Source organism: Oxyura jamaicensis, chromosome 1 (assembly GCF_011077185.1).
Source record: "Oxyura jamaicensis isolate SHBP4307 breed ruddy duck chromosome 1, BPBGC_Ojam_1.0, whole genome shotgun sequence".
Classification (NCBI taxonomy): domain Eukaryota; kingdom Metazoa; phylum Chordata; class Aves; order Anseriformes; family Anatidae; genus Oxyura; species Oxyura jamaicensis.
Window position 1 is genome coordinate 94464722 of NC_048893.1, and position 24748 is coordinate 94489469.

A 24748-nucleotide genomic window follows, 5' to 3' on the forward strand; every position below is an offset into this window, starting at 1 on the left:
TTGAAATTACAAGGATTATATTTTAAAATGGAATAGGCAAAAATGGCATCTAGCACCCTCTATGAAGGCTGAGGATGGAGAATATTGGGGAGGGGACCAAATTTTTTCCCCAGAAATTTTGGTCCAGGAGAAAAAGCATTTGTAGATTGGGAGGCTGAAAATGGGTTTAACATGGTGTTTGCGAAGCCTACCGGTGAAGTAGCAGCACCTTTGGGGGCAGATCAGTGTTGGCAGAAATAGCATGGTCTTGGGCAGCAGTTGTTGGATCTGTAAAAGGTGACGCCAAGGAAATTCAAGGGTATGAACCGCTGAGGAACAGAGTTTGCCTTGCCTCTGTGGTTTAAAGGAGTTGAGAACCTGTGTTAGTATGTCTTACTTTCAGTGGGCTTTAAACAGCTGTTGTGGATTGGGTGCAGGGAAGTAGTGCTGAGTAGGATTTTGTGTATTTACAGCCGTGTTTGTATTTTCCTGTGGTGTACTCGTAGTATTTGCAAGCTGAAAACAGTTCATCTCACAAGTGCATATAGTTTTGTTTGTGAAGCTTCGTTTTTGAGCAGATTGGAGTCTGAAGTACTTGTTGGTACACCTGAGTTGGTCTCAGGGTATAACCTGAAAGAATGGGAGTGTGAGTGCCAGTTTGTAGAATTTCTTCTACTGGTTCAGCTCACGGCAGGACCAGAGCAAGGACCAGAGTCCTTGCTGCAGATGGTTGGCACCTAACTCCAAGCAGTAAGAAGAGTCAAAAGTTTCGGGAGCAGTAAGAAAATCAACTGTCTGTCTGTTAACACACCAGTGTGTAATTTCCCTTGTATGAGCTTTTAAGAAAGAGCTGCTGAAAGCAACTTACTTTTCTTTCATTTTACATTCTATTTTCAGGCCTAATCTCATAATCTCCTTGTGAAAGGACATATGTCAGTAAATAATATTGAATGTGCCCTGGTATTAACTAAGAAACTCTTCTGTTTGCTTGTAATGCAAGGGTGTAAAAAATAGTTCTTTGCTTTTTCCTCCGTTTTGTTGGTGTTTTTTTTTTTGTTTTTTTTTTTTTTTTTCCCTGCAAGTTGAAGCTGTCCTTCTGTGCTTTATTCCCCAGCAGCTGCTTTGTGAATCCTCTAGCTTGTATAGCCCTTTTGGCTTTTTAGTGCATAGATAGAAAAAGGGAGCACAAGGCTTTGATTTTAAAATGAACTCTTAACTAGAGATCTCCTTAAAGAATACAATGCATAGAAGAAAAAAAAAAAAAAAGATTTGGGGAATGCAGGAAAATGAAAGGCAACGTCTTCTTTATCTACTTCTCATGTTTATTTTAGGTTTGTCAAAATGAAGAAAAGAACCATTCCACAGAAGAACTTAACAAGTCTGAAATCCAAGAGGAGTTGAAAAAGGCTAATAGCCTTCCTAGTTTGACTCCTGGAATAAAAACAGCAGATAAAGACAAGCAACCCCGAGAAGGTTTTTTTCAGTTTCTTGGAAGCTTATTTAATCTCACAACAAAATCTTCTTTGGTAGAATCTAAACAGTCTACCTTCCAAGATGAACCCAACAGATGTGAAAAGGATTTACAGAACACAAATACTCCTATGGAGGATATGCATCCACAGCATCAAAAAACTGAAGAGCCTGTCTGTTCTACAGCTAGAATGAAAGAGGACTCTGTAAATAAAGATGATGTGATCCCAAATAACATTGGGAAAGATAGCTCAAAGGATCTGGAAAGAGGTCGAAAAAGATCTACAGATGTGCAAAAGTAAGTTTTTTAATTTAATATTAAATTATTAAAAAGTGTGTGTGCACAGAGAACTAAAGTGACCGAAGTTTTGTTGAGTGGAGAACCAGTGACTGTCTTTTCTAAGGATGAATGGACTGTCCCTGACTCAACTTTGTGCAAAACTCTAGTAGTAACAACCTTAAATGGGGAGATATCAAATGCTACAAAATACAATTTTAAAATATTTTTCTAGAAATCTTCTGACCACAGATGATAATTCCACTGTAGATCCTTCTAAGCATGAAGGGAGAAAAGATGTGGCATTTAGGAATACATTCACTATTGTAGACCTATTTAAAAAAAAAAAAAAAAAAAGGAAATAATATACAAGCTTGTTTACATCCATATTGTGAGCTAAATAAAGGTTAAAAGGTTTCTCATTTTTATATTTAACTAGTTCTGCGTTTTTACTTCTGCAATTAAGGTTTCTGCATTTTTTAAATTATCTTTCCTGGTTTATTTGACTTGGCATTTTTTTGCTTATTTATGTTGCTTCCCTTTGTTCTTAGTTTTCTTTGTGTAATGAAAAGAAGGTTATGTAAAATACTCAATTAGCCTAAGTATGGAACATCCTTAACAGTCCTGTAATATTTCCAAAAATGATTTCCCCAAAAAAATGGTGCCACAGGCACTGATGTGTGTTTATGAGTAGAAAAGCTAAAATCTTGGCTGTGGTCCACACTGTATATTACAAAATTTTCTGACTCTAGTATAAACATAGATAATATAATTCCGAAGGTATTTGTAGCAGTTAGGTTGAATATTTGACTGTACGTGGGCTAGGACAGCTTCCATTTGTGTTTACATCTATGTGTGTATGTGATACTCATCCAGTTTCTGATTGGTGCCTAGAATATCAACATGCCCAAAGATGATGAGTCTGTAATTAATTTTTACTTGGGTTTTCAGTACTGCCCAGGATACATATTCAAATTTTAAACCAAAAGTAATGATTTGGGGTATTACTGCTATTGCAGTACTCCTATGGTTGGTGAAGGGAAAGTAAGTCATAGATTTCAGAACTGGCAGATGAACTGAGCATAGAATACAGTACTGTTCGTAATTTGTAATAATAGTGGTTGTGTTCTCTTGAGGCCTCTTTGGTTTTGACCTGATTGATTACATGATCCTTCAGATTCCTTCCAACCCAGACTATTCTGTCATTGTGACAGTCAACCAGTTTTTATTATGGATTCTTAATGTACGTTGGACTGACACTTTTACCAAAGTACACTTTGCAGCCCATGATCCACTTCACTGGTCTGTGTATAAGAGTTTCCCCTGCTTTTAGTTGTTATCTGAAGAGGCCTAGGTGCATTATGTATTAGGTCTAGTTTCTGAACAAACTGCTTTTCTTAAAAGGTGTTCAACAGGCTGGCTTGCTTCATCACTCTCATTGCTGTTCACTGTTTTTGTAGTGTATTCTGGAAACCGAAGGCAAAGTTGCATGCTATAATGCCAGGGGCTGTGCAGATGCACAGTCAAAACAGACAATAGACATTAACAGATCTTTCTCGCTTTTTACTTCATTCCACATAGTTTCTTCCAAATCATATTGCAGCATACTTTCTGCTGTATTTTCTTCAGTGTTTGCTCTTTTTCTCATTCTCTCCACACACAGCTATCGATTGTATTATTCACCTTATGGGGGCAATCTGTACTCTACCATTTTTACCTTATACATCTTGACAACAAAGTCAAATCTGCTTTTCTGCTGTACTCTTGTAGCTTATCTTCAGACTATTCTGTGTATTTGGATGACTATGAGTACTGGAGATTCAGCTGAAGTCCTAAAATGTGGTAAGCTCAACATGGCAATGACAGCCATCAAAGAAGGAGTAGATGAGAGGCCGTCATGGGCACCTCCGAAGTAGTCAGTCTTTCTCTTTTCTCCCAGCCTCCTGGATGATACCAAAAGGAGACGATGCATGTCTCTCCTTCCAGGTGGAAACCTCTTGCTTCTGCTGCCTTTTCAAAGTGTTTCAAAGTGTGAGATTGACAAAGTGGGAGATTTGTTTGACTTTTCAGTTTTTTGATGCTTATAGGTCTGTGACTAGGAGCAGGGGAAGTGACAATCTGTTGAGATTTGGTTTTGCTTTCTGTTCATTTTATACTGCTGCATTTGAGTAGATGTTCAGCACTAAGTAAAGAGGTGCTGGGCAGTCTGTATGTGCAACTGAAAGGGTCGGATGGTCTCGGTCTTCACAATGATGAGGATATATACATATGGCATTGATAAAACTTGAAGAGTTCAGAAGGCATGGGTACTAGCTCACTTAAGTGACCTTGCTTTGTGAAAGTATTTTTTTTGAGTTATGCCGAATTTATTGAAATCAAAGTTGCAGCTGGCATTATCAATCAACCCTATCTTACATTGGCCTATATTGTTAGATAACCTAGGTAAATCAGTGCAGATTTTTCTCTGTGTAGTTTACCTGTCTCGTAGTCAAGCAAGAATATAAAAATGTCTGTTGCTGGTTTGAGGGTAGGAGTGAGTTGGTGTATATACAAAATGAAGTTTTTCCCAGGAACTGACTTTTAAATGTAGCCATTATAAAATTGGAAAAGTATTAAAACAGTCATTTTCCTTTTAAACTTGTTCTCAAAAGTACAGTGTAAGTTCTGCTCTTGTTGGCTCAGTTAGACAAGAGTTAGACAATCTCTTTGCAACTTCTGTGTATGCTTTTCTCTGCCTGACTATACAATGTGAACTGTGTTTTTGAAGCAACTACTGCAGAGAAATTGAAACAACAATGTGGAAGCAGAGGTTTGCACTGTTTACCTTTTAGAAAAGTAATACCTCTTTTTTATGTTATGGAGGTGATTATGTCATTTTTGTTTTCTTATAGTTCATAGAAATTTAGCATAGAAACGTAGCATAAAGGAACAGGATGTTGTGTGGATGCCATAAAGGAAAGCGGTGGTGTGAACATGGTCTCCTGCTAATCTCTTGAGGATCAGGTCCCAAAAGGCAGATGAGATATGTTAGTGATCCATACGTATTCAAAGGCATGATTGATTCCAATGATTGTTACATTAAAATGTGGTTTCAACATTTATTGTAGAGACAAGTTGAAGTGCAGAGCTTTACAAATATTTCAGACCACTGCAAGCATGTATTATTGATCTTGTAACTGTTTCCTTTGTCATAAGGAACGTTCTAAATGAATTTGTTAATTCTAAACTACTGTTAAATATTAAATTAGAGGTTATCTCTGGTTAGAGAGAAGGCTACAACGATAAGTAAAAGAGGAACAGTTAGATTGCGTAATCCCCATGAGAGTTGTCTGGTTTTGGTGTTTTTTTGTTGTTGTTGTTTGTTTGTTTGTTTTTTAACTTTCAGAGCTTAATGCATACCAAGTAGTCTCAGAGCATCTACCCAGACAACTTTATTAATCTCGTGTCTTTAAAGCATTATTTTGTAAAATACCAGGAAATCAGACTGCTCTGACCTGTAGACGGAGGTTATTTCTGCCCTCAGTAGGAGGCCTGGCCTTGGGTAGAAACTCAAGTTTCCAGGCCTTGATCCAAGCAGAGTGGAATTTGTGAACTCAATCTGTGGAGTGCGTGTTTGCGAGGGACGAAACGTGTAGGCCGTGTTATTTCTCCATCACTCTGCCTGGCTGGCTCAGTGGTAATTGTACCTTCAGGGCTTCTGGTCCTTTAATCCAGGCAGCAACATGTGGTAAAGGAGAAGCATAGAGCACAAAACCATGATAAATTGGACAAAGTCTCTAGGCAACAATTACTGTGGACAGTAATGTAATAATTGCAGCACTGGAGGTAGGTGAGGAGAGTTGAGTTCTCTAAGTCTCCAGTTATTGCATCCATTAGTTTTCTAGTTGTCTGGGATGGTTTAAGGTTTCCTTGCTATTGAGAACTGAAGCAAGCAATTGGGCTTGCCCTGTTCTGTAGAAGGCTCATGATGAAGGGGTGAGATCAGTAAAATACAATGGTAAAATAGCACTCATTTGGCTGTCAGAAGGAAAAAGAAAGACAAGGTATGGGCTACTACATATGGAAAAATCTTTAGTGTCCCCAGTGGTTGAGGGCTAAGTGTAAAAGTGGAAAGTTCATGTTTAGTTTTAGCCTTTGCACTCCTTCTTAATGAAGTTAAAAAACAACCCTTAATTAATGAAATAAGCCCTAAAAGTACAACCAATGAAATAGTGGGGATGCAGTTAATTTCTCATGACCAAAAGTCTCTATGAGAGAGTCCAAGATTTCATAATGCAGATAACACAAAACATGGGTTTGCACCTGTCTTTCTTGCCTTTAACTAACAAGCAGCAATTAGTTTCAAAATTGAGGCTATTTCCCAAAGACCCCTGAAAATGGACTTCCTGCAGTAGGTACCTACCATGTTTCAAGAATACCAGTCAAGGTAATAGGCAGTACACTCTACAAGTGACTGAGAACATAATTCATAACTCTAACAACTTGTTTCTCTTTTTTCTCAGGGGAAAAATAATAAATAAAAATAAATAAATACAATTTTTTAAAAATACATCTGATGCCCTAGATCATCTCTGTTGACTGCTTGCCATTTGCCTATCTTCTCATAGTTTTTTTTTATAGCATTTGTGAACAAGTGGATGTTGTGTATAGTGAAATGCTTAACGATGCTTAACAATGCTTAACTTGTGAAATTGCATGGCTTGTTCTGGAGTTCAGCAGGAAGTCTTGTTGCATTGCTGAACATGATTGATGAGCTGAAAAGTTGTTGAAAACTCTAAATGTTTTGACTTTATAGTCCTGACAATTGGTTAAAATGCTAATACCTAAATTTAACAAAGTATTAAAGATTCTGACTTCTCCCTTCTGTTACAATCCTTGTGGAAGTGAGAAAGAATTCCCAACCCACAACTGCAAGGATTTCCTAACTGTAAGTAGAAGATGAGAGGGGGTGATTTCAAAAGCAATGTTCAATGTTTTGCTGTTGTTTGCTTTTACACTTTGCTCCCTACCAGGAGCCAAGTCCTCGTAATAGTTTAGCTAGAGCATTGCAAGCTATTTCATTCAGAAGGGGCGGTAGCTGTGAGGGGAGACAAATTTTAGACCAGCTACAGATCTACTAGGCAATACGTTATTAACTTTTGTGAGGGTTGGAGTTTTTTGGATTTTGAAGTCTAGAAAACCGGTTGCTACACATCTAATTACATAGTGTTTCCATCTTAGTACTGTCAAAAAGGCTATCCTTTTATTTTGCTCTGTTAGAAATGCAGATGATAAAATCTTTCTGATAAATGTGGTTAACGTGTCTCTTTCAGAGCTTGTCATTCACTTTTCTATTACTGGTCAGATGCAGTCTTGTGGTGACCTGAAAAGCAACCATTAATTTGTCTGATTGATTGTGTATTGTGGTTTTGGTTCAGTAAGTAGTAGCGGCATTCATCTTTCTCAATAGATACATTTGGCACAGAATCAAGCGTAAATAAACAGAAATGAAATCACGTAATTCCACGCCATGGTCTCACCAGGTAACTCCTGAGGAATAATGTAGAAGAGTGAGGAAGCTAGTGAGGCATTTGCTGAAATCAAATCCATCTTGTGAACAGAGCCGTGTCCTTCTCTGTAATTGCCTAACCAGAGTCTATTGCACACATAAGACCTGAATGTTTTAAACCGTGAGCGTGCACACAGTATGACAGTTTCGATGCATCTTTGAAAGCATTTGTTGGAAGATCACAGTAAAAGGAAGAAAAGAGTATTGTCTTAATTATTTTATTGTAACGTACCTGCATAAAGATTCCCATTGTACAGACAAATACTTCCCTGATGCAATTTGCTTCACAGAGAGGTGGGGCACCACAAGGAGTGAGGGGAAAAGTAGCGGTGGGGAGATGGGGAGGGAGGAAGGAGAGGGACATGGGAATTGCTCTTCGCATGGCTTTCTGCCTTCAGAAACCAAAGGAGAAAGTGCAGTGTTCTGTTGCTGCTGCTCAGATGGACAGTGAGTCACTGCTGGAGCAACGTGCTGCCCTTGAAGGGGGAAATAAACAGTGTTGGAGTGCTCTGCCCTTCTAGGACAGCCAAATGTGGCCTAAAATGGATTTAGAAGACTCCAGGGCTGGTGATCAGGCTGGTGACATCCTGCCGCTAATTCTTGCAGTGGTCAATTGAGGAGGGAGACCTCCAGCAGTGGTCAGAGGGGTATACCCAAGCTCCTGTGGAAGGACTTAACATTCAGTGAAGTAACAGAGGGCTTTGTTTTTCTTAAATCTTTTCTTTCAGAAGCACCTCTGTGCACAACGTAGTTGACCAAGCTATCCACAGACTCTCAAATTTCAATGGGAGCCAAAGCCTCTGTGGTGAACTGTGGGTGAGCTCGTGAAGACAAGGGCTGTGCCGGGGTTTAGCAACCCATTGCAAGAGCTGGCTGGGTCGGTGCCGGGACTCTGCGGTGGAGGAAACACAGGCCCAGGCCTCGCCGCCAGGAGTTTCCCTACCCACAGCTGGGATTTGGGCCAGAGGAAAGGTGGCTGCTGGCACCGAAACACAGACCAGTGCCTTTCTGAAGGTTGAAAGCTTCTAGTTTAAGAGTAATTCATAACAGATGCATGATGCAAAATTCAGCTAAATTAATTAAGCTGAAAATTAACTCTACGTTGTTTTTTTTCCACTGATTTTTTTTTATTGGGTTAATGAGCTCTGCAATGTAGCAATTTAATAGAGTCTGTTTCTTAGAAATTTTACCATTAATTTTGGGAGTTCCTTGTACCTGCAGTGTAATTATTCAGGGTTTGGCCTTTATTTGCCATTAAGGGCTTATTCTTAACACCTTCGTCTTTACTGTTGTTGGGGTAGCAAGTAGCATCAGAGGGGTGATATTGCTGGGTTCCTGCTCTAAGCAGGCAGATGGGCTGCTAGAATGCAAAGTTATCTTTGGTCACCTATTCACAGTGAGCCTGTATAATGTTCAGAGGCAGTTTCTAATGTAATCTCCTGCTGATGTATTTGCCTGACTCCTGCTCACATCGGTGTACATGAAAGGGACGAATCATTTCCTTGTGTCAGGCACCTTGAAGTCAAACAGGTCCAAAGCTGCACTCTTGCTTGAGAGTTGAGGGATGTCCTACCTTTAATTCCTCATAAGCGTGAGGAGAGGCTAGAAAGACTGACTTCCTTCATCCCGAAGAAGAGAAGGCCAAGGGGACACCTTGCTGTCCTCAGCTGTCTCATAGGGACCTTCAGAGAAGATGAAGGCAGACTCGTCTCAGAGATGTGCACTCCTGGGTGGAGAGGCAACAGAAACTTGAAATATTCTGATACTGGTACTGGGAAACACATAGTTACTGTGAGGGGGGTCACGTACCATGGGGTATGTGCACAGGCTTCCTATCCCAAAGACATCCTCAGAGGTGGCACAACAAGGCCCCAGGCACCCTGGTCTCATTGCTCTCAGTGGGCGTTAAGGTAGATGGTCTCCCACGGCCTTTCCCAGCCTCTCCTGTGGTTCTGTGCCTGGAGACATGCTCGTCCCTGCTCCCTAGAAAAGTCTTGAGCACCTCAGTATCTGAGTGCCTGGCAGAGGGGGAGCTGGCTGAACAATGTGAGTCGTGGGGGGGCAAGGGTGGCACACAGGCATATATGCATGCATACGTCCTACAGCTATGGGGCAGAAGGGTCTGCTGCTGCTGGGTACTGCGGAAAGAGGCTAGTGAGGTGCTGGGAGTGATCCCAGACCCTTGGTGCTGTTCTGGATCTTGTAGCTACTGATGTTGGGTAAGCCTAGGGCTGTCCTTTCTTCCTTCAGACTGCAGAGTACAGCTTCTTGCCCAGATGGAGAAGGTAAGCAAGCAACAGTACCATGAGAAGCCAGGGAAAGGAAAAACATTCCTTCCAAGGTCACAGAAACAACATTTGTTTTTATTAAAATTGTCTTTGACTCTTAATTGTCCTTATAGAACATTAGCTTTGTAATCTCCTGCAAAGTCAACTGCGTGCAAATCACGGTGCTGAAACCAAACTTTTGACCTTTTGGAGCAGACAAATGTGAAGTCCCAGGACACTAAGTATTTCAAACTTCAGATTTAAATCATGAAGCTATCCCCTCTGGCTAAAAAATCATTTTCTTTGATCTAAGTTGTATATGGCAACTTTTCAGTTAGCCCACAGTGACTTTTTTTCAATAAGGCTTTTATTTTTTCCATTTATAAAGATCTGACATGACTGTAGAAATAGCTAGCTGAATAAGTTGGAGTAAACCAGAAGGTCAGAGGACCTTAGCATAATTTTTAAAAAGTAGTCAGTTAAGCAAGAAGTAGAAAGAACTAAATGGAAAAAATTTAAAATAAACAATAGCATAATTATAAAATAATTAGGGAGGGGTAGACAGGAACCACAAGAGACATACTGATTTAGAGCAGTGGATTTCAGCCTGTAGCTTGCAGACCTTTCTGGTGTAGGAGCTACTTCTGAGGGGTCCGTGAAAGGAAAAGAGGAAAAACATGCACTTATAAGCTTGAAAAAATGGGAAACGTCTGGACTGGAGAGACCATATCTGGAAGAGAGAGGTATGAGGGGGGAAAAATGGCTGTTGCATGTCTTGGAAGAGCCAAGTGTTGTGTGCTGCTGAAACAGGCCAGCCAGCAATATGCTCATGCTTCAGCACTGGTGAGCCCAAAGCTCAGGCATGGTGCTGGCTGCAAGAGCTTTGTAGCATGGATGTCAGGCTGTGCAAATAAAGCTGTGCTGCCTGGGGATCTGAGGTGCTGTATCCATGTAGTGCTGTGTCTTACTGAGAGATCTTCCTGGCTCTGTTTGAAAATAGTCTAGGGGGTGTCTGCTTTCTGCGTTATTGCATGGTACAAATATTAGGGGTCACCAATTTAATGGCATGCACTTGGAAAAGATGCAACTAATGTAATCTACATGGATGCACTGAGATGAGACATTCAGGGTAGTGAAATTCCTCCTGCTTCAGGGTTTCAAAACCAACAAGCTTGTTTTCTAGCTAATGCCACTTTTGGGGCAAGTTACACCAGATGTCTGTTACACGAGATGTGCCAGAAGATGTACCCCTCCCCTCCTTGAGTTAGCCCCCCTTGAACTTTGTATTTCTCTTCCATAATAGAAGAAATCTCTACGAGCAGCTGCTTTTGACAAATGTAACGTAACTCATGGTGACATCTTCTCTTGTTGCTGTCAGGCAGTCTTCTGTGAAACTGAGTTTTGGCTTTATAGGGAATTGAATAGCTTCCTATTAAGAAGGGAAAGAAGGAATCTCACAGTATGTGACGGGTGACAGAACTACAGGCTAGGTTTTGTGTATAATCAGGCTTTCATCAGTGTCCTCATCTGAATTGGAAAAAAACAATTTGCAAAGAGTTTCTAAGGTAAGTTCTGAAATGATGTATTCTTTTGATGATCAGAAATGAATTGTTACTTTAAATGTCTGTGGAACAAGTCCCTAGTGGCATCTTAAAGCAATTTTGCATGACAGAGCCTGCTTCTTAATGTGTTTCATAAGACTTAAAGCAAGATTTAGAGCAAGCCAACTGAGTTGCAACTGCTACATAGGAGCATAGGTTTTCATTTTTTAAACGTCATGTTGCATGTGAATGTTCAGATTGCAAACACTCCTCTGTGCTCTAAAAATAAATTCGGTAGGAATAAAAAGTCTGTTGAAAAAAATGTTACAATATGCTGAGCAGCAAATTCTCACTGAAAGGTCAGGGATCCCTAAGTTGACATGTCTGCAGAGGAAAAGTTGGTTCCTTTTTAAAACAACATCCAGTGCAGAAACTCTTGGAAGAGGCAAGTCTGCAGGAAAACGTAGCTGTACGGCAGGAGACGGTGGCGGAGGCTGACCACGAGATGAGGCTGTGCAGGATGAATCAGTGCTGTAGCCACTGCTGGTCAGGATTGGGTTTGTGCACAGAGCTCCGTAGGGCACATGGCTCTGATTCTTGCTCAGACTTCGACTACAGGTTGGTCAATCAGAGCATAAAATTCCCTCAGAAGACAAACGGAAAGCAAAAAGAATGAGGAGAAATGGTAAAAGGCACATGATAGGCAAGAGAGTTCTGCCTTCACTTGTTTTGCCAGATCATTTGGAATAAATGGTAGTTGGGATCTGTAGCTGAAGGCAATGTAAATATAGTACCCCTTCATGCTGGGTTCTCCTTTTCATCCCTCTGTAGGCAGTTGTGATGGTTTTACTCGAGTGGGCAGCCGAGCTCCACCACAACCGCTCTCTCACTCCTCCCCTCCTCAAAGAGGAAGGGGGAGAAAAGACAACACAAAGAGCTCGAGGTTTGAGATGAGAATGATTTAATTAAGGAAAGGGGAATGGGGAGAAAGAGAAACAAAAGAAACAACAAGGCCGCGCGGAAGCACAGAGAGAAAGAAAAAAAAAGTTATTCTCTACTTCCCATCAACGAGCGATGTTCGGCCACGTCCCAGGAAGCAGGGCCTCAAAACGCGTACCGGTTGTTCAGGAGAGACCCACCCCCACGAGAGCCCCCCTTTTATTGCTGAGTGTGACATCAGGTGTTATGGAATATCCCTTTGGTTGGTTTAGGTCAGCTGCCCTGGTGATGTCCCCTCCCCATCAATTGCCCACCCCCAGCCTGCTGGCTCTGGGGGCCTGGAAGGAGTTCTGATGTTGTGCCAGCACTATGCAGCAATAGACACAACACTGGAGTGATACCAGTGCTGTTCCAGCTATGAGTGCAGAGCACAGCACTGTGTGGGCTGCTGCAGGGAAAGGTGACTCCATCCCAGACAGACCCAACACAGCAGTCTTGTCTAAAATTAACCTATTCATCCCATTTCTGGATGGTTTCAATTTAAGAATTGCTGGGTTCATGGGTGAAATTAAAGGCAAAGTTGGGCGTGGGAGACAAAGGTATTTTCCAGGTTTGTGTCAGAGATCTATGTTTATAGATAAATTCTGAATTCTTCACACGGCATATCAGACAAAATACCAACTGCAGAATGAAAGACACTCAGTAAGAATTCATTGTCATTGAACAGTTTATTCAAAATACTGCTGTGTTTGTTGTGGAAATGAGTGCTCAGTACGTTGCGATACCATTAAACAAGCTCACTTTAAATATGTATCATTATGGTTTTCCTTTTCAAGAATTCATAAAACTCGTTTGGAGAATTGGTGCAAGCCTGTGTTCTGTTTGTTTTCTTCAAAGAAATTTTATCTGGACTCTGGACTATTGTAGACAGACTTTTATATTTGAGGTTGACCAAAGTATGGGAGAAGTGATGGTAGGATTTTTTTTATTTTTTTAAATCTTAATAGTGGTTATTTAAAGCATTTTGACTCCATTGCAACTTAACTTAAATAGGAGAGGATACACAGTAAGGTTAATTCTGAGTGAGAACATGATCAGGTCTTACTTCCTTCAAACTTACTTTATTATGGCTATGTCTGTTTTGATGCTGAGTAAATATAGTGTACTATAGAACTCAACAATTCCTTCCCCTAAGATTTTTAGGATATCTGGAGCTTTGAAAAATGTTTTCCTAATATACAAGAAAGTTTTCTATGAGGATGTGGAAAACAGTATAACTTTTAAATATATAAAATACTTTATACATATATAAATGAAGCTTCATGTATATATATAAAGAAAACAAAAGAAAAGAAAACCCTAATCTTTTATTTTTTCTCTACTACCCTTTTTCCAAATGTATTTTGTTTTCTTCCAAGCAGAAATATGTATGCTTGTTTTAAGAGATGAGATTGCTGAAAATAGCAACTTAAATGGTGTGTGTGATGTTTAGCAGCTACCAGTACTGGAATCCCTGGAAACCAGACTAGTGGTATAGAAGACTAAAGTTATGGTTGCTCAATGATACTCAAATAAACAAAAATATTTATTTTGTAGTTCACTTTTCCATAGTGATTTCATGTACTATATCATACTTAAATTACTCATCTTCGACTCTCTAGCTATAATAGCTTCTCAATAAAAATAAACTAATGGTAAGCTGCAAAGAACTTTTGAACATGCTATTAAGATATTTTTTGGTTATATCATATTAGAAATCAAAATCTTAGCTAGCTCTGTTTTTCAAGAGACTCTTCTAAATGACAATTTCCTAGGTAGGTTAACTGTCACTTCCAGACAGCATGTTAGTAGACTTAGGGTCAGACTGGGTAAGTGTTTGAAAGGTTTTGTTCATAGTTTAGATGAGAGCTAAAGCAAAAGAGAATTTAAGCACACACTGAGTGTCTGCTTTGCTCAAAGGTGAAGAGCTGGTGTTCACATACATATCGTCACTGCCCTATTTTTGCAGGAATTCTTTAAACAACAAAAAAGGGGGGAAGGAGAGAAGCATTAGAAAGGAAGGTAAGCATTTATTATGTCAGCTAATTTTAAGAAAGAAGAAAAACTTTCTTCAGAGAGTTCTTTAGAAACTTCTTAAGAAAACTAAAACTAACAGGCTCTGAATTTATCCTTAGAATATCAGAAAGGGCAGTGAAAGATCAGGGTCACAGTTTTTCCATGGTGATTTTTTGTTGTTTTTTTTGCATTACAGTAGGGTTTATGGTGGTGGTGGGTTTGTTTTGGTGGTTTGTGTGTTTGTTTGTTTTGGGGGGATAATTGTTTGCTTGCTATTGAAAGTAAAATGAATGACTGTGTCTACCAATTCCTTGTCACATTTGTAGGCATCTCATATTGATATTTCTTCAAGTATTTATGCAGTCTTCATTTTTATCCAATCTGCCTTCGCTCTCTTTTCTTACTGCAGTCCAGAAAGCATCCACTGTTGTATACTTTCTTTTCTCCATGTATTTTTCTTGCCCTAGTCTTGCTCTTTGCCACTGTATTGAAAGCCTAGGTAAAAAAATCAATTTTCAACTCAATATTTTAATGAGTATCAGTACAGTATTTTTTCAGTAGTAAAGCATATTCTTGTTTTAGTAGGATATAACATCTTCACAGAAGTATGCATATTTATGTCATTGCAAATGTTGACTTGTAGTGGCTTTTCTAAATAATAATGCCATTGTCCAGTAGAAAGCAAATGACGGAAGTTGTTTATAGCAATGTCTAGTTCTTGCTTATAGTTTGTTGTTTTTTTCAGTAAAAGACAGTATATGTATTGTTTGTCACAGAAATCCACATTTAGGAAGAGCAAAAAAAAGGAGGAAAGTAGTGTTGCATGAAGTCTACAGTTTATGTTAATCTTTGGAGGAAAATAGTAATGTTACATCATCTACAGTTTGTGTTTACCTGTATTATTATCACACTAGTTATTTAGGTATTCTGTGCTATGTTGATAATAATGCTCCTTGTTACAGGAAGACGCAACAGAAATCACAAGCACCCGCAGTCACTTATGCTACGTATCGAGGTTCTGCAAGGATTAGGCAGCTAATGAAGAATCAATCAGAAACAGCTGAAAAAGGAGAAGAAAGTACTGAGAATGGAAATGCTTCAATGGTCAAAGAAAATGGAGAAATTCAAACAACCGTCTCTTCAAAATCAGGACACTTAATAAAAGAAAATGGAAAAGATGAGGATAAAGATCATAAAGATGATGTCATAGTAAATTCTTCTAAAGTTAAAACGGAATTGAAAAAGTCTGGTAAAACTCAGCATTGCTTGAGTAGCAACAGGCATGAAATAACCCCAAATGCCTCAGCTTCACCTACTGAATCATCTGATGAAGTAGACTTAAAACATACACCAGCTTTAGAAACAACAGAAGTTAAGAGGGCATATTCACTTGATTCATTATTGCCATCTAGTAGAGACAGTGAGATCCTAAGCCATTCCACTTCTCAAATTACCAGTTCCCTTAAAATGGGTTCTGTGGACAGGTTCATTGGAAAAGAAGATGGACTGCTGGGAGAAGCAGAAGCTCTGTTTCAAATGGACAAAAATACCACTTCTAACTCTGAAAAAGAAGTTCATTGTAGTAAAGAATCTAATAAGGAGTCCACAAAAAAAATACAAGATGATTGTTTACAGTCACCCAAATCGAATAAGACGGTTAATGAAGAACTACAAACAAGCAAGGGAGAATATTGCTGTAATCATCAAATGAATAACCATTCAGAGCTAACATCAGATGTCCGGGAGCTTCTTTCCAGTACCACTACATTTCAGCAGCCACCAGATCAGCATACAGGTAATGCAAATAAAGATAGTGATCCAAGAAAAAGCAATGCACAGAAAATTGTGGCAGCTGCAGAAAGAGAACAAAATCCCCAGAGCTTTCTTGCTGCTATACCGTTACCTTTTAATGAACAAATACCCTCTTCACTTAGCATGGAGTCCAGAGGAGAAAAGTGCATAGTCACAGGTAATCTGACTGCTTCAGTGTTAACTATTAAAAGTGATAAAGACATAGTCATGGACCAGGGGACTAGTAAGGAAGAATTGAATAAGTTAGAGAAACCAACACAGGTACTAAATGAACATCACTTAATCCTTGCGGAGAATTCTGAGGATACTGCCACACAACAGCCTGGTGTACCTCATCTAGAAAAAATGAAGGTTTCATCTGAGGTTGCAGTAGAAAATTTTGCCGATGTATTGTCAGGCGTACATGGGTGTGAAAATGGGAAATCTAACTTCGATGAGACGACAGCACCTCTCTCTGTTACTTTTGAGTCATCTTCTGAAACTGGAGACTGTCGTTCAGCTCGTCTTCATCCTATTTGCAAGTCAGAAAATAAAACTATAATGAAAAGAGGAGCTGGTTTAAAAGATGTGAGAGACACTGTTTCTCCTTCTGACCGTGAATGTGAAAAGAGCAAATCCTTTGAGCCTGTAGATACGAGTGTCTCAGAAAATTCAGCTCCTGTCCATGACCTTGGTACTGTTTCCCTTAGAACTGTGCAAGACATTCCTGCAAAAACATTAGTTACACTTGAAGAAGACAACACAGGAAAGCCTGCACCTTGCCCTTTAGTCAACACTGACAGGACAGAAAATCCTACTCCTGCTGCTTCTAAACTCAGTGAGGCTAGTATGAATGAGATTACTGTTACTCCTTCTGAATCTAAGGGTTACATTTCTGAACTTTCCTCTCCTATTTGTAAATCACAAGAAAAAAATCTGGAGGATTCTCATTCTGCCTTGAGAAGTGGAGGAAAACCTCTGACCAACCATTCCCCTGTTATCTCTGAGAAAGATGTTGATGTAGACATTTCTGCATCTTCACCTAATTCTGAAGATAGGCATATTAGTATTTCTTCCAGGAATGAGAACAGTAATAAGCATAGGGTAACATCCACAATGCTTTATTCTTCATCTGACAACCAAGGAGAAATCCATTCTTCTTCCACTAATTTTGAAAATGGCCAAATTGCTAGATGCTCTTCTAGTTCTGAACAGGAGAGTTGTGTTGTTCTGGGTGCCGAATGTAGGAGAATAATCCCTGAGGACAGAATGACCGAGACACCATTTTGCTCGGACGACCCAAGCGCTTCATGCCCAGTTGTTTCTCTGAAACCTGAGTTTACCTCAGCTGTGCTCCACCATGTTGGTGCTGAAGTAGATACAAGGGATTTTTGCATCCCCAACCCCACTTCACCTACTTGGGGATCCAAAGAAGCCACAAACCTTTCTACTTCTGCATTGGAAACATTGGGCGTTGCTCAGGAGAACAGGAATTCCTCTCTTCTCAAAGCTGGTGATGGACCAGAGGAAGTATCCTCTGCACAGCAGACTGACGGCTGCATCGTGGTAGAGGCAATGCCATCACCCATACGTCCTCTGAAAACTTTGGAAACGGCATCTGATTTAGTGCATACTGAGAAGGTGTGCAGAAATGCTGTGGAGGAGGTGAGTCTTTGTAACCACACGTCCAGTATCTCAGAATCCCTATCTGAAAGAGATGACCAAACAGCTGCTGCACCTACAGAGTCAAATGAGCTCTGTTTTGAGAAAGTATGGAAAGATACTTATGGGGAAGGAGGAGAATACACTGAATTCCAAGATGCTGCTCATTTGTTTAAGAAAGCTGAGGAAATAGTGGACTCAGTTTTACACTTGGCTATAGAGGAAATAATAGCAAAACAAGCTGTTGGTGTCTGCCACGTTTGTGGGAGCAAGGATAGTTTAATAAATACAAGTATTCTAAATGATCAGAAAACTGGAACTGTGCAGCTGGAAGCGGAAGAAATCCAGTCAGCACTGTGTTCATTGAAACATTTCAACGAGAGCAGTAGAGGAGGCTCCTATTCACTAATGGGAAATGAAACATATGATACAAATAATCAAGATGAAAAGACACCGTCTTACATCCCTGATAAAATTGACCTACATAGTGCACTAACATTAAAAGCAAAAGAAATAATTGATGAAGTTATTAACTCAGCCAAACAAAAGCTAATATCCAGTCGGGGGCAATGCAGTGATAGTAAAAGGCATTCTGAAAAGGTTAAGCCTAAAACAGAGGCTGAAACTCCAAAGATTTTAAACCTGGATAGTAATTTATCTGCCAAAACACAGGACATAATCAAAGAACCAACAGTGAAGGTGGAAACTCAGAATTTAAGTACAAACTGTGAAAAGGCAGACTGCTCAGATCTTCCTGTGGTTCCAGATAGTATGGAAAACAGCACAGATTGGCCCCAAAGAGGTGAAAAGATACTGAATAATGCATTTACATGTCAAACAAATGGGTTTCTACCTACTGGTAGTTCAGCACAGCCTGAATCAGCCCCCTTGATACTAGCAAAAGAGCAACATGATAAAAAGATGTATGAACATCTGGCTGCAGCAGAGATGTGTGGTAAAGATGGATTATCAGCTCCTAGTAGAAAATCTGATGTGTCTTTACATTTAATGACCAGAGATGCTGCTGTGACTGAGGAGATGCTTCTGCCATTGCAGTTAGAAGATTCATGCAATAATACCGATGTGCCAGAGTACACAGTGCTGCCAACTGTAGATGTTAATTTATTATCTTTTATGCCTGATGAAGCACGTAACAGCATGCAGAGTGAATCCGAAGACAAAAGAAGTCCTCAGGGTTCTCTGGAAAGCAGTGCAGAGGACAATCCGGATGAACACCATGGAAGTGAGGCTGCAGGAGTATTAGCACAAGTAAAAGCAACCTTAGAAGATTCAAAGGTAGTGGAGAATAAAGAGCAACTAGCAGAAGGAGCATGTGAGACAACACTGTTTGATATTGGATTACAGACCCAGTTCGTTGTATCTGAATTGCCTGTTACTGGAGAGCACAGTGAAGGGAAACGCTGCTTCAAGACAGTCTTTGCCCAAAACAACGAGAATCCTAAAGAGGTGCAAATGAAGGATCAAGATATGCAGAGAATTGATCAGCTTGAAGAAAATGGTCTGGACTGCAGCGAAGACGTGAAGGAATCAATGGGTCTTTCAGGCTCTTCTCCACTAATTGAGCAGTGGGAAAACAGTTCTTTTACTATCGTTTATGAAGGTGCCCTTCAAACTGAGAACAAGTCTGTCTCAACTGAAGATTTGGAAACTAGTTCTCTTTCTTCTTCTGGTCTGCCTTTGGATAGTACAGATCATCTAGCATGTGAAAGAGCAAAGAATAAACATGAGCCGGCCTGTCTTTATGGAAAGGATATCAAGTTGAAAGAAGCAACAGAGAGCCGTAGCTCAGAGTCTTTTCTGAGCGTGGAGGCTAAGCGCTATAGAATATACCCTTTCTCTTTGTCTCCCATATATGAAGATGACAGCCCCCAAGAAGACCTGCTGTCCACAGACGTGTCACCAGAAGGCCACCCTAGTGGAATATCTAAAGATAACACCGACCACGCTTCAGTGCTGTCCCTTCTCCAGTCAGTTTCTGAGCGCTTACAGTTTACCTCTCAATTCAGTAAAGAGGAGGAGGAGGAGGGAATGGAGGATGAGGATGAGGAAGAATCATCATATGAAGGAAATGTACTTGATGTTGAGAGAGAAGAGCAAAGTCTTTCCAGTGAGTGGGCAGGGAATTTAAAAACAACCCTTCAGTCATGTGACCAAAATACATATCCATTTCCTGAACGATCACCGTTTCTTTCAAAAGAACAACTTGACTCTAAGGAGCAACCAGAACTGGCTGAAGATGAGGCTTCTCCTAGACAAACATACTGTAAGCCAGTTTCACAGAAAGCTGATGCTGCTCTAAAGCATGCTCCTACAAGTGTGTATTACCAGTATTTGAAATCTGCCACCAATTACTACTCTGAGAAGGGAACCAGATTTGGAAGCATTCTCCAGGATATGTTGCAGCCAAAGATTCGCTGGTCCCAAGATCATCACACCATGCCAAAACTGGGAGAATTGTCAGCGGTAAGATGTCATGTCAGATATTAATAAACAAAGTGATTAGGCCAGATTCAAAATTTATGTCTTGCTTCTTCCTCCTTCAGCCCCTCACTTTTTAAGGTTAATTAGGCTGTTTAAGATCAGAGACTCACAAAAAAAAAAAAAAGAATCATTGAAAAAACATGGTATTCTTGGTTCACACAGATCAAAGTAGCCTCTAATTGTAAGAGAAGGTGTGAACAGAAAATATAATGGGAAAATATGCATAATGGCAAGTTTGTATAATAGCAAAACAGACTTGACCACGTTAAGGATATTTCAATCTGAAAATCATGGAATTGCCCTCTATGGATACTGTTATTTCATTTCTTCCATTTTTTGTGATTAGTAGAGCTGTGTTTTCCAAAAAAATGTAATTACCTGCTTACTGGGTTGTTTGATTCTTTCATCACATAGTCTTCTGTAAATAGTAGCTCAGTTAACAAGTAATATACCTGCTTCTGTAGGTTGGCAGTCATTTTTTTCGTTTATTTAAACCAAAGGCAGGTGAGGGTATGGAATCATTTCTTCTGATACTAAGAAATCAAAAAGGCTGCATAGACCAAATGCGCAACTGAAGAAGCTTTTCATGATGTTGGGAATGTTTCATTCTTTGATAGGGGTCTGCTTTGTTTTTACCACTGTTAAGACATACACCTTTCTGTTTTCTGGGAAAGAGTAATACATTTCCATCAGTTATAAATTCTGTAATAGTTCTTCCACTCTAGCATTTGCTGCTTTCTGCTGACTGTTTGATTCTGTTAAACTAGTTACACCAACTCTGAATAACAGTGAGAAAAATCTTAGATGTTTCTGCTAATTACATATGCATACATTTATTGGAACAGTGGGCCTAGAATAATCTCTCCATGCTTTGTGCTACTATTGTGGATATTAATAGTTGTTTTCCATATCCTTTAAATTTCAGAATCTAATTGACAGAGCAAGTCTCAAATACAATCCGAGACCAGGAAAGGTAAGCAGAATTTGTGTGTCACACAGATCAATATGACACATGGAATTTTTTATTAAACTTTTTTTTTTTTTTTAAAGGAAAGCTTTGTTAGCTTTCTGATGTTAGTCTAGCTTTCTATATCTTAATATAATATATGCTTACACTTGCTTATAATGAGATTGTATTACAAAAATCCTGTCACTGGTAATCTTACTATATTTCCTTGTCCTCCATAGAGTGCTTCATATAACAAGAAAATGTGTAGGGTATCAGTTTAGTGGGCGCAAAATGAAGTAGGTTTTATTCCAAGCAAAATTTAACTGTCTGTGCTGTATGTTGAAATGGGCCTTCATTCGTGTGTGTTGTGTCTTGTTCCAGATTATTATTTATGACATTCATGGTGACAAAAGTAAACAAGAAGTTAATTCTGATGTGCTGGATACCACATCCTGGATCTTTCCCATTGGAGCATTACTTAGGATAATTAGAGGATGGTAAGAAATACAGGTCATATTTAAACAGAATCTTTTCAAAAGACTGTATGTGTGTTTTTTCTTGTATTTACATTTCTTTAATTTATGACACGTATCTGATCTGCAAGACTGTCTTTTTTTTCCTTTTATAATTAGACTGATACCAATGAAAAAAGCATAGAACAAGGCTTCAAATGCTGCAGTGCAAAAATAATGTTTTTCCTGGGAACTAGCTTCAAACAGAAAGTTCCTAATAGAACAACATGTAAGTTTAGACTTCTAGCCTGAAGTGCTGAGACAATAAAGCAATAATCATCACAAGAAGTATGTGTGTGCCAAAGAAAATGTTTTTATTTTGTTTGCTTGTTTTATTGGCTTTTTTTTCCAGTTCAATTTTATTATACAATAGGTGTTACAAAAAGAACATAAAGCATGCAATCTCCGCTGCAGTTTGTAACGTAGTATTTAGAGGATTATGCATGCAGGAGGATATACAGGTACCTTTAAGTGTTCTTCAATCCACTTGTAAAGGTATAGCTCAAAATGAAGTACTAGGTTTGCCTTGGCAACCTGGGGCTGTTACTGCATCCGTAGTTGCATTGGAATTTACTTGATGGTGCTTACAGTGTGTGTTTCTGATTCTTGGCCATGGTAACAACGTATGTAACACTTAGGCAGTTTTGAGGCACAAGTTTTTTGTTTTGTATGCATTTCTTTCACATCCTAAGGAAACATTGAATGTCATATTAGTATGTGTATGTTTTATGCCTTACACAGTAAGTACTTAAACAGAGCATGTTTTGATATGGCAGTTATTATGTTTGTTCTAGTAAAATAAGGCTTTTTATTTGCATAGTTACTGGGTTATATTTTTCTACATTTAATATTTTAAGTTATGTTAGTCTACCTCCTGGAGGAAAAGAACTGTATACTTTACTTTTAAAGCACAGAAATAAAGCACAAGTCACATATGTATCTGAAGGTATCACATTCATATGTGAATAATGAAAGACTATGTAAGAAATGGGTGATAACTGGCATGATCGGAAGAGCTTATTGCTAAGCTTTTCAGCAAATGTGCTGTATAAGGATAGTCTTACATAATAGCAACAACTCAGTCCATGATTTTGTTATTACAGTTGGATTTTCTATGAGAAACCAAAGTTCCAGGGTCGGAAACATGTACTAGAAGAAGGAGAGACTATACTGGATCACCTTTGGGATCTTCCAGGTGTGAAACACCGTCGAAGAAACCTCACAGTGGGTTCAATCAAACATGTAACAAAGGTATAGACATTGTTAACGATATTATCACATAAGTGATAAATTTCTATTGGCAACAGTGGTGTATCACTAACAATGGACAATGTGTGTATGCAGTGTTTAGTGATTTTGTTCAAATTTATTGTGAATCAATTTTTTTACCTTCAAGATAAATCATAGGGCTCTAGTGACTGTTTACTCTTTGCTACTAGTTTTTGTGCTAAATTTCCTTTTCTTCCTGAAGATAATGAGCAAACATAGCTTATCTTTCTTTGCCACCACCTTTATCTGATACAGTGATGGTTAGATGTTTACCTGTCCAGTTAATTGAAATTAAGTGGAATCAGTTCATATTTTTTTAAGAAATGTTTTTATTAAGCTTAAAATACCTACTACGTTAGTATGGCTTCTATTTTGGGTGTTAGTAGCTGGGATTACAGAATCACACAGAATTGTAGGGGTTGGAAGGGACCTCAAGAAATCATTGGATCCAACCCCCCTGACAAAACGGGTTCCCTAGACCAGGTTGCCCAGGTAGGTGTTCAGACAGGAAACAATCACATTACAATCCCACACGTTACAATCCCATTTGTACAGTATAGCCTTCAAAATTTGCTGTTGCTGCCTCCACAGCTTTGTGTCAACTCCTGGGGTTCCACCTACAACATCTGGCTCTGCATACAGCCAAAGTTTAAAAGGCATTTTGTTTAAAAGATAGGAATCAAATGCCTAAAACTAAATATAATGCATCCATTATTGCTTAGTGAATGAGGAATATATTTACCAGATCTTGTGATTTAAGAATTAGTGCTCTTTGTGTTTAGCATAACATTCCCGTTATTCACAGTGCAACGGCCCTTTATTGTGAGTGAATTATCATTTGTATCACAATGTGAAAGTGTTTCAGGAAAAGCGCTTGGTTTTTGTACTCTACTGGTGTACAAGTCATTTTAAAACTGATGGTCTTTTTGTAATCAGTACAGGGATGTAGTGTCATCACAGCAGTTAGAAATATTTTTCATTTTCTTAAAGACTTGAAAGTAAATAAATTCAGAAGAGGCTAGTTGAGGGCATGAACAGTTCTGCTAATTTATTTAGCTCAAATAAATGCTAAAAACATTTGACCAATATGGGATATGAATATTCATTGATAATGTGGAAAACTGATAAATAATTAAAGAATTCCAGTAATAACATGTAGAACTATGGTCTGAAGCTCAGGGAAGCTCGGTGTATTTTGGGTATCTAAGAAAACTCTTGGACACAAAAGACACTGTTGTTAGTTCCATCATGCTTGATAAAAATATTTGTAATAGAACTAAGTAGGTTTAATATTGTTCTTCTTCCCATATGTGGTTCATTTGTATGGAACACAGTGTACTGGTTCTGGCTGGGATGTTAACTTTCCCTGCAGCAGCCCATACACGGTAAAACCACCACATGCAGATGGAAAGCCTTCCTTACAGTAATACCCTATTTTAACAACACTATTTCTCATGTAACTTAAATCTCCTGTAGATATGGGTGGACTTTTGCAATTAGTCCCTAGTGTTGTATGTAGCTAGTGGGGGTACAGAACTTGCCTAAGCAGGGTTTTGTCCTCTAAATCTTGATTTGTGAAATCCCCTTTTTAAAGTTTTACATCAGCTGCTGTGGAACTACTTTTAAAAGGTAGTTTACCAAAGTTCAACCTTTTTAATTTACTTTTTTTTTGGTGAAAATATAGTTTTTTTTTAATTATTACTGACAAATAGCTATTTCTCTTTTAGGCAGCTTGTGTATATGATCAGCAGTATGTTTTACTGGCATTCTCTTTTTCATAGCCTGAGAAGCCCGGTGGCTTGTCTTCTGCATAGTTTGGTCATACTGGCTGTGTGTCCAGTTTATCTGGCTTGTCGACTGATTCTTCTAGTGGCTTTTCATGGTGGTTGTCTAGGGGCTGTTTAGATGCCTTGAATTAGCAGATATAAACATTGGCTGAGTATTTGAAAAGAAAATGGATTACAAAGAAGAGAAAAACAGATGTTTA

At 39.1% G+C, this 24748-nt stretch overlaps 1 protein-coding gene across 1 annotated transcript in view; it reads left to right on the top strand.

Annotated features, from left to right (window-relative positions):
• CRYBG3 (crystallin beta-gamma domain containing 3) overlaps positions 1–24748 on the top strand; it is a 94061-nt gene that overhangs the window by 25771 nt on the left and 43542 nt on the right. Inside the window, exons 3-7 of the mRNA XM_035315203.1 lie at positions 1311–1747; positions 15039–20013; positions 20957–21004; positions 21362–21477; positions 22596–22743. Coding sequence (XP_035171094.1) covers positions 1311–1747; positions 15039–20013; positions 20957–21004; positions 21362–21477; positions 22596–22743 — 5724 coding nt within the window. The remainder of the gene's footprint in view (positions 1–1310; positions 1748–15038; positions 20014–20956; positions 21005–21361; positions 21478–22595; positions 22744–24748) is intronic.